Source organism: Meriones unguiculatus, chromosome 1 (genome assembly GCF_030254825.1).
Source record: "Meriones unguiculatus strain TT.TT164.6M chromosome 1, Bangor_MerUng_6.1, whole genome shotgun sequence".
Lineage (NCBI taxonomy): Eukaryota > Metazoa > Chordata > Mammalia > Rodentia > Muridae > Meriones > Meriones unguiculatus.
Window position 1 is genome coordinate 174,092,999 of NC_083349.1, and position 15,128 is coordinate 174,108,126.

At 49.2% G+C, this 15,128-nt stretch overlaps 1 protein-coding gene across 8 annotated transcripts in view; it reads right to left on the reverse strand.

Moving 5' to 3' along the window:
- The window catches only part of Pknox2 (PBX/knotted 1 homeobox 2), a 262,649-nt gene that overhangs the window by 74,722 nt on the left and 172,799 nt on the right, over positions 1-15,128 (reverse strand). For 4 of the 8 annotated variants that reach the window (XM_060371692.1, XM_021638655.2, XM_060371686.1 and 1 more), the window contains one exon: positions 6,350-6,458. The exons of 2 other annotated variants lie outside the window; for them this stretch is intronic. In XM_060371692.1, the coding sequence (XP_060227675.1) occupies positions 6,350-6,436 (87 nt within the window). In that variant the 5' untranslated portion in view covers positions 6,437-6,458. Of the gene's footprint in view, positions 1-6,349; positions 6,459-8,094; positions 8,220-15,128 lie in introns of all 8 variants that reach the window. 2 more of the 8 variants (XM_060371682.1, XM_060371688.1) reach the window with 1 other exon arrangement.

The window sequence follows — 15,128 nt, forward strand, 5'->3', positions numbered from 1 at the left end:
TAAGGAGCTCAACAGATTCCATGCAGGTCTGGCCCACTGAGGGCTGCAAAGGCTCCAGCCAGCAACTTCCTCTAGTGCCAGGAAAAAGCCAGCATGGGTTTTCCTAGCACCCAGAAGACTTGGGGTGGGTTAAGAGCTTGAAGCCATTTGGTAACTATCAGTTTTGGCTGAAAAGTGGGAGGCAGCAGCAGGTATGGCCAGTGTTGAGAGGGAGGTAATGGTCTCAGTGTTCAAAGCCTAGGCCTGTTCCTTGAACCCTAGCAAGGGGGATGAGTACCCTACCCCATGCTCTCACCTCTCACACCCCACTGCTCTGGACTGCCTGCACTTACCTGATGATCCCCATGGCTGCCTCTCATGGAAGCATCCTCACTTCCCCTTCTCTGGAGCTGAATGCATTTAGCTCCCAAGAATGCATTCTTTTCTCCACAGTCCCAAGAATCAGGTAGCCTTGGCCTCTGCCTCATCTGTATCTGTATTCAGTCTCAACATCTGTGGCACTTTGGGGCCATCTCTATGGGTTCTTCAGCTTTAACGTGTTGTTAAATGACTGAATGGCGGATACTGAGTGAGTGATGGTTAAAAGACTCAGGACAAACAAGATGCTACAGAGGCCTCCTCAAAATATCTGTAGTTAGGCTAGGAAGGGGGATCAGCAACAGAATCAGGATAGCACCTGGCAGTGGGGAGTTGCTGGGACAGAAGGCCTGAGTCCCCTCCACCAGGATCCCCGGGCCAGCTAACAAGACAAGTCCACAGACAAGTTAGGGTGCTGTACAATTAATTAATTAGTTAATTAATCGATTACTGCCTTGATTAATTAACTATCAAATACATAGAGCTTTATAGGCAGTGGTTTACAAAAGTGGATCTAATCAGATGCTGCCCCTGCCCCCAACTGCAGACCTGGTTATCATTGACAGGAACCAGGAACAGACATCAGGTAAGGGATGGGAACCCCATCTCACACTTCTCAGATCTGTACAGTTTTTTGGAATGTGACCACTCCCCTCACTTCCCATTCATTTCCAGAGGATTCTTCACTCCTGTCATAGTCCCAAGCCAGCCAGTGATTTCCAACACAGTCTCATTGTGTGCATGTGTCTATCCACACGAGTGTGTGTGTGTGTGTGTGTGTGTCTGTGTGTGTTCTTAGCTGAAAAAACATATCTGATATGCCTATTGTGTTCCTAATAAAAAAGTAATTAAAGTTCAATCCCATCTTGGCTATAGAGATGTGCAGAAGATGCCGTGAGGAATCAAGCCAGAGCATAGCTGAGCAGACTCGGCAAAACCCCACCTGAGATTTATACTGCAGTGTTCATGGGTTACAAGGCAGGGAGGGCCAGAGTTCCACTTTGCCCCTGAAGAAACTAAGGCCCCATCAGGACAGGAACTCCAAGTCTGCACCCCCAGTGCACAGTACACAGTTGGCAAGGCACGAAGGAAGCACTCAATATTTGTTAAAAGGAAGAAGGAATGGAAGAGGTCGGTTGTTACTGAAGTTATTCGCCTGAATTTGTGTGATAAATGGCAGCAGGGTCAGGGTCATACCCAGAATTCCTGAATGTCTGCTCTGGTGAGTCATCCTACTCTCCCAGACCACCAGTTCCTAGAACAACAGGAGTCCTGGTGTCTTACTCACCTAACCCCTCCTGCTAGGCCACAGGGACACTGAATCTCTCCAAAGGTGGTACAAGAAAGGACACAGCATGTAATGTGTCCCTCAGCCCTGCTGCTCACGGGAGCACCTGTTCCTTGATTTACTTTAGGCTTTGCATCCTTGGGCCATTAACTCTTTTTGTAGCTGTTTAGAGCACTTGCCCTGCTTGGAGACAAGAAATTAGACAATAAGATCTCTGCTTCTGGGAACTACCAGTACTGAGGTGGTAAGTAAGTTAATCAAAGGCAAAACCTAAACTGGGCTCTGAGCATGTTTCATCACAGACTTTCTAGTCCTGGGGCCAGTCCATCATCTATGCACAGATGGAAAGGGCTCAGCTAGACCTGGAGTTTGCTTTTGCCTTCTATGCAGGTCTAAAGGCATGGGTGGCCCAAGTGGGCAGGGAGAAAGGTCACTGAATATAAAGGGAAGAAAGGCCCAGTACAAAATGAAAGGAAGAGAAGAATATGTTTTGATGAGTCAAATCGAGGAAAGATGGGTCTCCCATACGGTCCCTGAGGTGTTGCCCCCCAGGGGCAGAGGAACCTGTCAATCATAGCTACAGAAAAGGCTTAGGGGAACTTTCAAAGCTGAGAAATTAACTCTCTGTGGCAAAGTGAATGGGTTTCACAGGCAGCTGAGCAGAGGACCCTGCAAGGCAGGGGGCTCCAGGCCTTAAAGAGATGAGAGGGATGTAAAGGAGTGTGACAACATCTGAACCTGCTTGCCCTGCCCGTCACAGCTGCATGGCCTGGATGGAGGCCATTCACAGGCAGGGGCCCCGTCCACCCCCTTCTGCCTTGTTAATGAAACCAGCGTGGAGATCCTAATGACTGATCAAAGCCCAGCCAGCTTCCTCAGGCCCGATGCACCCTTGCTTCTTCTTGGAGAATAAGGGCTAGAATCGGGAGGGGAAGCAAGGGTGTGGGGTAGGAGAGAGTGCTTTGTAGCCCCTTCTCTAAGGTAGGAAAGCACCATCTTGACTCTGGAACCATGAATGCAGTTTCCTTGGACCCTGACACTCGCTGTCTTTACTCCAAGGGTTGCAGGGTGATAAAGCAGTGGAATTCTGCTTTCAAAGGGCCTCAGGCAAATGCTTGCCTTCACTCTGAGGGGAGCATCCCCAAATGAGTCTGGACACTGAGTTCTCATTTTGCCATCTTGCTTTCTCTGGTGAGTGAGGAAGCCAGTCCTGAGTAAACCACCAAAGCCCCTTTCTGAGCAAGTATCCTCATGCCATTCAGCATCAGCTCCCAGCCACCTGCCTATCCATTTATTCCCAGTCTCCCCTTTCCATCGAGCGCCACACTAACCGGGGCTGAAAAAGAGTTCCGCTTTCTAGTCAAATGTCTGTGCAGCAGGGTTTGCTGGAGATGTGCAGACAGAGAATTTTAAACATTGACTCTCTATACCAGCAGACCAGATGATTTAATATGTGTCCTGCCTGCAAACCAAAAAAGCGTTTATGGAACAGTACATCTGGGTCTATGTTTGAGGAAGAGTAGGGGTGGGATTGCTGCCTTCTGTTTCCTGGGCCTTGACAAGGGTGGAAAAGCTGTTGCCCTCACTACTAAACCCCTGTTTCCTGGAGCTGCCGGCAAAGCCACAGAAGGGAGAACTTGGCACGGTGAAAGACGCTGCGTATGCGTATGCTGCCTGACAAGAAACAGGAGGGCTTCAAGGTTTTTCTGAGGTGGAGAGATGGAGAGAATATGCATGAAGGATATATGACTAGAAGGAGTCACAGGGCAGTTGATAGCATGAGAATTCTAGGAAGGAGACCAGAGTGACATTTGCCGGTATTTTACGAATGTATAATAAAGGGGCCTGGCTTTGAGAATCCCATTAGAGATTGCAGGGATTCTGGGCAAGAAGGAGGTGGAAGCTGTGAAAATCCCAGTGACTATGACAGCCAGGCCCACTGTGACAGAGTTGCATTAGAACAGAAACAATTAACAGAGGACTCAGCACGATGTGTTGAACAGAGGGTCCATATATCTACTTCATATCCAGCGTCCCTGTAGACAACATTTTCATTAACCAATCCTTACAGAATTCTGAGTTCAAGCAAGCCACCCCTATGTCTTCAGTGCATAGAATGAGTGTCTGAGTCAAGGGCACAGACACAACATATTGGAACTGAGGTAAAAAGTGACTGAGTGACCTGACGAGAAACCAGAGTATGCGGTATTGTAGTTGGACAGTAGAGGGCGCTGCTACCCCAACAGAATTCAACGTAAAGCTACAGGAAGAAGGAAGTGGTCTGCATGAAGGGTACTACAGGGCTGTTGCTTTCGCAATTTCTAAATATACAATCAGTCTTCAGAGCATAATAAACAGACTGATGTCCTTATGAGAAGTCACAGAGTTCCCCCCAGACAAACTCAAACAGCCCAGAGGGACTAGAAGCCACTTAGCCATCATACCACTTTGGCTTATGCCCAAATAGCATGGGGCCATAACCATTAATGCTTTCCTACTAAAATGGAAAAGAAAAAAAAATTCTCCCTCATTTTTAATAACTTTATTCCCCAAACTTCAAAATGAAAATTGCCAAGTTAAGAACTTGCCTAGAAAAAAAATTCTAATTTATTATAAAGAAGGTCCGGGGCTTGGGAATTTTTTAATGCAGATTCCTAATTTTCCAAAGTGACATTCTCCTGTGCATTTGAATAGATTATGCTCAGTATTGCTAGCCCTTAGCACAACGGGAACATTATTAAAACGATTGCATGGGTCTCCGAGGAGAGGCTCTGCTTCTCGCTCCCTTCCTCATTTTGGGGACTTCATATCAGAGACTGTCCATTGCTTGCCTGTGAAAGAAACTGGGTTTCTGGGGAGGTGACATGGAGTTGTGTCACAGAGGGAAGTCACAAGATTGGAACTGAAGGGGTAATGAAAGAGTGGGTCTCATTTCCTGAGGGCCCCTATCTGAGTCGAGTCCCTGTGTGCCTGACCCATGTCCTATCATAAGGCCCGGCTTTCCTGAAGACACCGTGTCAGAGAGCAGCTGGTTCTTTAGGATAATGACATTACAAGGGAAATTGAGCGGAGTTTTCCCCTGAGGAGCTGGGGTTAGCTCTTGAAAGCTGAGAGGGAGGAAGGCAGGGGACCAGCTGTATGGAATGTTAGTGTTCAAGCACATGGGAGAACCACCCCAACCCTAAAGAGTGGGGACAGGGACTGCTGGGGCCTCCTGACTCCAAAGGCCAGTACCCAAATACAGGAAAAAAGCGGTTTTTCTTCCATGAACCAGAAATCTCTGTAGCCCTGTTCCCAAACCTCAGCAGTTTGGGATCCCTGCTCCCTGCTTTATTCCAGCCACTCCTATCACTGCCTTAACCCTTCTTCCTTAGCCTCCATCTTCATCCAACCTATTTCTTAAGGTTAAAGTGATCCAGGGAAAGAGTATAAAGGTCCTGTGTTGAATAAGCCTAGAGACCCAAGGACGTGTTCTAGAAGGTGGTCATTGGATGATGATGGAAGGAGTCAAAGATGGTTTGTAAAGTGGCCCTACAGCACATCTGTCAACTTCCCAGAGGTTGGAAGCGACGTGGTGTACAGGACAGCTGCTAGGGGTTCACACCAAGCAGGGGCATCAGGAGGCCAAGGACCTACTGTGAACAAAGTCCCCTGCCTCGTCGCCACCTCTCAATACTCGTTCCCACGTGGTCTTTGAGGATGACTATGTTTGAAATCTCCCTGGCTGGCATGCAAGGCATAGAGACAGCCAGAGGACAGTTGCTGCAGAGAAGGTGGGCTGACACACAGTAGGACTTCCTTGGGTTAAATGCGAAGAGAGCATTCTAGCGGGTGCAATTGACATGACACATGCCCAGTGGATAATTATTGATCAGGGATAGACTCACACGATTAGGGTGGAGAAAGGAGGAGAACCCCAGATAGAGGCCAAAAAGGGGTCGTCCCCCGTGAAAGAACAGCCCTAGAACTCAGGCTCTCGGAGACTCAGCGGCTGCTGGGAGGCACCCAACGTAGAAATAAGAAGGGATGGGTCTCGGGGACTACAGCAGCCCAATCCACACAAGGTAGAAGCTTCCAGAACAAAACAAAACAAAAGAAAGACAGAACCTCCAAAAAGCAAAACAAACAACAACAATAATAACAAAAATCAGAGGGAACCAAAGTAGTGGGAAGCCAGTGCTGCTGGGGGTCACAGGTTTTGCAGCCAGGGAAGGAGGCTCAGAAGAACATGGAGCTGATGATGTCACATGAGAACTAGATCAGGGGAACTGAAGCCGTGGGCCGAGAATCTTGCCCTTTTTAGGCAGAAGCCCAGAAGAGCCCCAAGAGATTCTTCTAACAGGCAGGTAGCAGGGCACTGGTCAGAAGGGCTCAAGAGACCAGAGGTAGGGAGGTCGGGTGCTGAGGCAGGCAGGATTTTGCCCTGAGCAGGACTAAAGGCTTTAGCTGTACTTTCCAATGTCTGCTCTGTGAGAACGGCAGACAGGTCTGTGATCACCACTCCAGGCTACGGTCCTGGTGACAGAATTAACCCAGCCTGGGTGTTTTGTCAAGCTCAATGACACTTCAAGGACCTGTATTTTCCAGACCAGACTCTCCAGAGAAGCCTCCCCAAAGCTGACAGGCTAAAGCTGAGCCAGGACTGACTGCCACATGGGGTTTCTAAGGCTACCAGACCTCCCCATTCTTCCCTGGCACACTCACCTGGGGGCTGTCCTGGTAGGGTGGGGGAGGGACATTCTGCGTGGCCATCATTGTCAGAGCTGGGGCTGGGGAGGCATGTTGCATCATGGGATTGATTCACATGGAGGATCTGTGGGCAGAAGAAAAGGGGCCGCAGCGTTAGTACCAAGTACAGGCAGCCCAGGGACTAACCAGCTCCAACTTTCTTTCCACTTGCAACACCTGGATTGAATGGAATACGCAGGGACTAGGGGTTCTTCAGGGGAGCAAGTCAGAACTACGGGAAGGGGCCATGTAGAGAGGGGTTTGCTGCGCTATTTTGACTCAAAAGAAATAATATTCAAATGATATGTAAAACAATCTGTACCCCTGCGGTGATGCTTCGCACAGCAGCAGCTCAGGCCTGGTTGGTAAGCGGGGAGACAGTGGGTAGCTTCGCTGGTGGCTGGCCTGCTTCATCCTCCCCACCCCTCTCAGACAAGGGCGCTCCTTGCTCAGCCCCTGGCAGGCATTCAGGAGAACCTTCAGCATTCCCCCTAGGCGGAAAGCCCATCCGCCTACAACTTGGAGACTCAGGATCTCCGTCCCCAAGCACCAGGCTTACCCTCCCAAGTGTGCTCATTTCACCCCCTAGTGGTAGCAAGGGGCATGGACCATCAGCCCTCTTCATGACTAGTCCAGGGTTGACCTGCATGGAGGTTTTTTTGGGAAGGGAAGTAATAGAAGAGTATTAATCACTTCTTGGTGTTCTTAGGTGCATACTATGACACTAGCACTTTCTCCAGTTTTGGTCCAATATAGAACCACCAGGATGTAGAGCCAGAATTGCCAAATGGATGGCCTGCCTCCTACATAGGAGAAGACAGGCCCTGAGGAAGTGTGTGTGTGTGTGTGTGTGTGTGTGTGTGTGTGTGTGTGGTGTGTGTTACAGGTCCGCTCTAAGGCATCCCACACCACCCCGTCACCAGTAAACGAACTGCCTCTTGGGGCCGCCACATTTCCCCTTGAACTAGAGCATGGCTTGTAAGTGGAGACATCCTGGCAGTGCCACCCAGGGAAACGGAATGCCCAGAGAGATGCTGAGCTGCAGTGGATGCCCTGAAATATTTAAAGCCAGCCACTCACAGGGCGGTTGCTGATGTAGCACTGTCCAGCACGGGGGTGGGGTGGGGGAGGGGAACCAGGAGAGCCCTAAGAACATGCAGGGGTGGAAACTGTCTCCTGGGTAGAGGGGCTAGTGAGCTAGAAGCTTTTGTGAGCCAGAGTTCAGGTCTCCATGCATGCACTCAGGGGGGTTCCTCCAGTCTCCGCTTCCCAGAGCCTTCCAAAATGTCCACATTTCTGAGGTCTGTAAGAACTGAAAAGTATCTTAGAGGTGCCATTCAAAAGCGATGCGGGTCTCAGGAGTGTGTGTGTGTGTGTGTGTGTGTGGTGCGGTTGTGTGTGTGTTTTGTTATTGTTCTTTTCAGGAAGGGAAAGAAAGAACTACCCTGGCCTGACCTGGGTCTCCAAAGTACCAGGCATGCTTTGACCTCAAGTGCACAAGCAAAGCAGTGGGGTTCATGTTTCATTCAACAGATGCTTATCACATATCAACTGTGCAGGGAACTGTGCTAAGGAGAGAGGCAGGATGGATGAAGGAGGCCAGAGCTCCTCTCCAGGGGGTCTGCTTGGTAGAGGGAGGTGATAATTTGGCAGAAAGAAAGAACGTGGGGGTTGGGGATGACAGTGCCCGAGCAACAGCTTCGCCTGAGCAGAGAGATCACCTCGGCTTCAAGGCTTGCTCTTCTCTCTATCCTGATGTGCCCAGAAGGCAGACCACTGGGCTTGCCGTGTGTCCATCTCAACACACGATGAACATGGAGACCCAGGCTATCCTTTGCACAGGAGCCTAGGAGAGAGCAGAGGAGGAGAGCCTGTCTCTTCTGTCAGAAAAATTATCAAGTTTTGTCTTCACGGCCAGGCTTTGCGTGGGTTGTTGCCAGTCATAGTAAGCATGGACAGACTAGAGAGAATCACGGAAGGAAAAAGAACATTTCCTCTTCCTCCTTCTCCCCCTCCTTTGCAGCGCTAGAGATGGACAGCAGGACCTGTGCTGTTCTAAGCATTTACCCCACCCCTGAATTTGCCCAGAGGCATATTTATTGAGACATTACAAAGATCTTCCAAATGAAGACTTTTGAAGAGAACCAGGTGTGGTGGCACACATCTATAATCCTAGCTCTTGGGAAGCAGAGGCAGGAAGGCACAGCAAGTCTTGATGACAGCCTTGTCTGCATAGTGAGTTTCCAGGCCTCAAAGGCTACATACCCTGTTTCCCCACCCCTTCCATCCTTCCAAAGACTCGATGTTATAACGACCATATCAGCTCTCTTTTGAAACCTGGGAGAATAAGAGAATGGGGATCTTAGATGGATGTTATGACCTCTGGCAGATAAAGCAACTTTGACTGGACCTAGGATTTAGGGCCTGGGGTGGGGGTGGGAGTGATTCAAGAGTCCCCCAAAGTACCAATTTTAAGAGTTCAGTGACGGAAAATGTTGCAATACCAGAAATCTCCAGAAGAGGGAGCATGGGGCAGAGACACTGCTGGAGCAACAGCCAGGAAGGTTTTTCTCAGCCTGTTGGGGCAACTGTTCCTTTTAAAATTGGGTTTGAGTCATTTGGTAACTTCATTCCGTAAATGAGAAACTCATAGTGAAGGTAAGGCAAAGAAACCTCAAACAGGAGAAATTTTGGTTTAACGGAAAAGTCATAAATCCCCGCTCTTTTGTTCACGCTCCCATAATGAAGGCGGCGGTCAGTTAAGAGATGGTATCCCTTGATAATGTCTGTTGAAGAGCAAAGAAGGGTAGTTAAGAGCGTTGTGATCCTAGAATCAACCGTCCAGAAGGCGGAGACATTTTTTTCAGCTCTGAGCCTACCAGGCTGTTCAGGAGGAAAGCTAGGTGGCTCCTGCCCCTCCCCTTCTTTGGAGGTCACCGGAAGTCCCTAGGCCACTGCCCATTGCCCTCTAAGGAGTTCTCTTGCAAGCGAATTGGAGGCCAGTTCAAAAGAGGCTTAAGGTACCCTCTCAGCTCAGACAAGCACAGAAGCTTCTAGAAATTTGACCCATTGGAGCTCAGCTTCAAGAGACCCCCATGCTCGGCTTGCGAGTCTCGCGGTGTCTTTAATCCCACCCAGCCCCACACACATGCCCCTTCCTGCTTGATTCCTCCTTGAAGGGACACAGACGCCATTCTGAAGGGGAATGTGGGACTCCTACCCATCCCGTCAGGGCCTGGATGTGGGGGAGTTCTTTGACGATAGCTGGGGGTCTTAAGACCTTGGGGGAAGCCTGCCCCATTACAGTTCCGGAGCTTTATTCAGCGGTTCTGTGGGGTTGCTGGCCCTGTCCGTTTCTGTCACCAGACACCACACCAGGGCATGGAAGGGACCACAGCCAAGGCCGTAATCAGAAGACTGAGGAATGTTTACCCCAGAGAATAGCAGCGCTCAACTCCACAAAATATCCAGGAGGAAGTAATTTGTATCACTGATACTGCCATCAAAGGGAGTCAAAGTGCCATTTTGCAGGCACAAGAGCCAAGCGAGGTAACAGGGCACTGGGGCCACAAAGGTGGGTACAGGAAAATCTCCACTATGGGAAACAGGAATGTGCAGCGTAGGGTCGGCCCCTCTCCCTGCCTTCTTAGCTCTGGCTCCCCAGAGGCCGTGCTGTGATGCCCTTAGACTGAAGCGCAAATTCCAGTGTTGACAAACACAGGCTCAGGGAAAAAAAAAAAAATTGCCAAGCTCGTTAGAAGGAGCTCATTAGGACTTGTTGACATGAAACCCATTAGACCAATTAACATTCCATTAACGGCCTGGGGCACCAAAGGGGTTAATGCTGCTGGGCAGTAATTGGGCAGGGGTGTAGGGGTTGGGGGCTCAAGGTTTTTAAGGATGAGAAACAAAGTCTAATTGGGAACTATCTGGCCAGCTGGCCTGACAGCATTTGTTCCTGGCCCCTGACCCTAGCTGGGACTAAATTCTATCCTTGTATCCAGTGCTGAGGTAGGGGAAGGAAGGAAAGCCCAAATTTGCTCTGCTCCCTCCGTCCTGCCCCTCCACTCCAGACTGGAGACGGGGCAGGTGGTTGGCATAAGAACAGGATGGGGGTCGTTTCTACCCTCTTTGACCCTGATAGTTGGATTTTCTTCATCTGTGATATCCTCTCCTTCACTCCCTCTGGTCTTGCTTTAGTAATTTTATTTCATATTTTATTTTTGAAACACGGATGTCCTTGGGTAGCCCAGGCTAGCCTTGGATGACTCACTGTCTTTCTGCCTCAGCCTCTGGGGTAAATTCTGGGATAACAGATGTGCCACCACTACATCTGGTTGGTTCAGTATCTTTCAGCCCTGGGAAGTGAGTGCCCTCTCTTCTTCAGAAGCTGGTTTTCTGTGGTGTTACCTGCTTTTTCTAAGTAGAAAAACATTGGAGGTTTCAAAGCCTAATGCATCCCAGGAGTGTTGGTGTGGTCCTGGGTATCTGCCCCCCCCCCCCAGTAGTAATTTAGAGAGCTCCCCCTTTCTCCCTCTCCCTTCTTTCTTTCTCTCTGCCCCTATCTGTCTCTTTCTCTGTGTGTGTCCCTGTCTCTCTGACTCTCCTTGTCTCAGTCCCTCCCTTTCTCTATATGGGTTTCCTTGCTTTGGTACAAGTAGAGCCCATGGAGGTCTCACTCCGTGGGTGAGTCTCAGTTTCCCCATCTGCAAAATAAATCAGTTGAGTAAGATTTACAAAATCGCAGGATCTAGCCTGTGCCTAGGGTCCAAAAGTCTAAGTTCTACAACCTATACAAGTCACATTCCCTTTTGGACTGCAAAATAAGAGACGCTTCCAACATCTGCAAAACCATTGCCCACAATTAGCCCTTCACATATGCTTATTGAATTGAATGCCAATAGTTGGGTTGTAGCTTCATTCCAAGGGTCAGTCAGTTCCCAGTTTCTCTTCCTTCCCCAGTTCACTAGCAAGTGGGGGTTGGGGAACATCCTGAGGCCAGCAAGCCAGGAATCCTCTATCATCCTAGTCCCTAGTCCCCTAGATTATTTCTCCACCTGCATCCCGGAAGCTTTCCCCTCTCTGAACAGCTGCCCAGGCCAGTGGTTCTGACGTCTAGACAGATTTGCAGGAGGCTGAAAAAACACTGTGAGCTCGGCAGGAGGGGCTGGCAGGCTGCATTAGTAACCTGGCTGTCTTTAGCTTCTCCCTCCGGGGAAGCTGCCTCAACCCTGGCACAGTCCCCCTTTCTTTCCTTCAGAGACTAGGCTTGTCCCCTGTGACAGATGATGCCAGCCGATCTCCCTTCCCAGAAGCCACCTGTAGGTGGCGTTGTAGGGACCCTCCTTAATTGCATTATATAATATAACCTGTTTACTAAATCAAGTAATCAGTTGCTTCAGGATTTACAGCTTCGGATGTGTATAGAGAATTGGACTTTGAGTCAAATTTAAAAACAAATAAAAATGAGAGGCAGCTGTTGCTGATAGTGTGATATTCATCTTTTGGAAACAAATTCACCCCAGTGCTATAAATTATGCCTGGAAAAAAAGTGTTGTTAGTGGGAAGGAATTGGCTAGGTCTCCTCTGCTGGCAACTCTGAGCAATGAATCTTGAAATAACGGTGTCAACCTGTCACTGATTTCATGTGACTCTGTGGATTTATCTAAAGAAAGGCAGGCGTGCGGATGCAACCCCCCCCCCCCCCACACACACACACATTCCCTAGTTCTCTGTAAAACTCAGTAAAGGCCAGAAACCCAAACACTAGAGGCTGAGTTTCTACAGGAACTCTGTGTTCCCTGGGATGGATGGACAGAGTAATCACAGAGAACAGGATGGGGACAAGTCTTAGGCCAGCGGGGGGATGGAGGAGGATGGAGTGGAGATGAGATGCATCATCGGTGAGCTACAAAGTTCTAAAATGTAGGCGGAGATTTTACATCCAAGTTAGTTTTTTTTTTTTTTTTTCTGATTGAAATGTTTTCAAAGGGGAGAGAGATGAAAAGTCTTTATGGTAGGAGCTGAAGAATCCTTGGAAAAGGCATGGGGTACCCCAGGACCCTGACCTAACACACAGATCATCAAACACTACAGAATCCACTGTACAGGATGACTCATGAGAGCACTCATGGGAGAAAGCTTCAGGACCTGAAGTCTGGTGACACAAAGGCCAGAGCCCAGCAGACGCCACTTCCTACTCCCTCTGATTTCAGGATATTGAAGGTAAATGACGGTCCTTCATTTGGTCAGATCAAACTCAGAGTGGGTCTTAGAAGCCAGGCACAGGACTTGTGGTCATATCACTAAAAGACAGACATGTGGCATGGGAACTGAGAAGTGCTGACTCCTTCATTTTGCTCTGTCCCAGGATGGCTAGCCCTATAGTTACTTGGGTCCCAGGACACACCCCACCTGGCCCAGAGCCTAGGTTCTTGCATCCAGAAGGCTCACTTCTCTAGTACCCCTCTAGCTCCTGCCCAGGATGCTCAATGAATGTCTACAGACCTGAGCAGGAAGCAGAGATATTAGCAAGGCCACCATGCCCTCTGGCCACCTATAACTCACTGTGATAACATTCTTTTGCTACCTTTCTAGGGTTTCTTACAGAGAAGGTGGTGCCAGGTCATGCCCTAGTATCCAGGGAACAGAGTGGGGATGCAACAGATTCCTTAAGAGATGTGAAAGCCCAGTTCCCTCTCTCCTTCATCAGCCCTAAGTGCCTCATGGAGAAAACGAGTAACACAGACCTCCTTTTGGCTCTTCATCCCAAGGAGCAGTCCTACTCCCAAGCCTTCCACACACATACATCAGCTGTCTCCACCCCAAAGTCCACCTTGTTCTTTCCCTTTATCTGGAATAACAAAATGTCACCATGTAAATGAGGCAATGAGTCTTTTCCACACAGCCATTGTGATCCAGCCTAGAGACGAGGACCAGTTCACGCTAGAAACCAGCTCTGGGTGTGTGGAGAGGTTATTTTCTACTCTGTATCCCTTGGTATCTATAGCATGTGGGAGGGAGTGCTTAGTGGTCCTATAAGGCAACAAATTTTACAAGCAGGGTCTTGGGTTGGGCCCCCAGCCATTGCTGGGAGCACTGGGGAGTAATGAGAATCACTCACATCCTCAGTGCTGTCAGCCCCTCCTCATTCTTCAGTGGACAAAACTCGCTTTTCTTGGACTCCAGTCTGGCCAGGTTTTCCACAGAAGAGCCTACCATCTTGCTTTATCACTAGGAAGCACACAGCTCTAACTTATAGAGGTCTTAGCTTATTAGGGCCCTTAGCTCACTTGCTATCCCTACTTTCCCTCTGGCTCCCATCCTCCAATCCCCAGACTCTTCCCCCAATTCAGCCATTCTCCAGTTTGGCATGAAAACACAGACCAGGTTCAGAGCCCTCTTCTTCAGCCATTTCTACTTGGTGCCAGCCCAGCAGAGCAGTGGAGCCCCTGTCTCCTGCCTCCCTGCCTAGCTGTCACACCTTTGCTGGCTTCAAAAAGCCGCTGATATATTTTACAAACTGAAACAGCAATTTAATTCCCTCTGATAGCAGCAATTGTCCATTAGATCTTCCTACCGAGGAGCTTAACAATAATTCCTTTCATCCAACTGCTTGCCTCTCTTGATCTGAGAATCAATCCCATAAATAGCAGGCAAGAGTTTGCACATTACTCTCCCCCTCCAGCTTTTAGCATTTTGATGAAGATTCTCATCTCTTCTTTAAGCACTTTACAACTTGGCAATTTCTCTCCCTTTGGTTCCTTTAAACAAAATAAAACAACAACACAAAACCAGAGGGGTGTGTGTGTGTGTGTGTGTGTGTGTTGCGGGGGGGGGGTGTTGGCATGTTGGCTGTAAGGGAAAGCATGGTGCTCTCAGCACTTTCCCAGGAGAAGAGTTTGCTCTTCCCCACGCTGGGAAGCAGAAGATGGCTTCAGTACCTCTAATGGGGTAGGCTGCTGAAAAGGAGGTACCACTCTGCCCCAGCAGGGTATAATTAACCTCTTAAACTTCACTCTCACTGAAGTCCGGTCTCGTTTTTTGTCAACAATGTTCAACCTAAAAAATTTTCCACCTTCCACAACACTCTTCTCTTGTGCTCAGAAATGGAAGCCAGGGGAAGCCTGCCCATCCCTCAGGCAACCTTCTAACCTAAAGATAGAAGTCTGAACTCTCTCTTTCCCTTTTCTGTTTTGTTTTAAAACTGGCTCATGCTAAAGCCTCACTGGGGATTACTGAGACAATGCCTCTGCCCCCAGTGCCTCCTTGCTCTTCAGAAGGATGGCTGCTACTTGAGATCCTCCTGCCTCAGCTCTTCAGCCACTGAGATCGCAGTCATGCCCCACATCTAGTTACTTTCCTCCCTTTCTCATCTCCAGCCTCCTTTGCATCTACCCAAACATCATGGGTGTGAGGAAGAGAGGAACAGGGAGAGGAGAGAGCGTAAGGTCTTTGGTTCAGTCTTTTCCTTGGCAGCTCCATCGACTAGCGACAGAGGAGAGTCCTCCAGACCCTCCACGGATATTGGCGACAGTGGATTGCCAGGGCACCAGGGAGCTCCAGCTCGGCCTCTTGAGACACCACCACGTGCTCTCTCTTGTCTGCACACACAGAGAGAAACAAGTCTAAAGATGAACCCAGGGACGTAAGGTCCCCCTCGACAAACTTGATTCCCAGGTTTATTGTTATTTGTGGAGAGCTGACAGCAGCCTCGGGAACAGAGCTGAGAAAACAACACAGGCCCGGCCCCTGA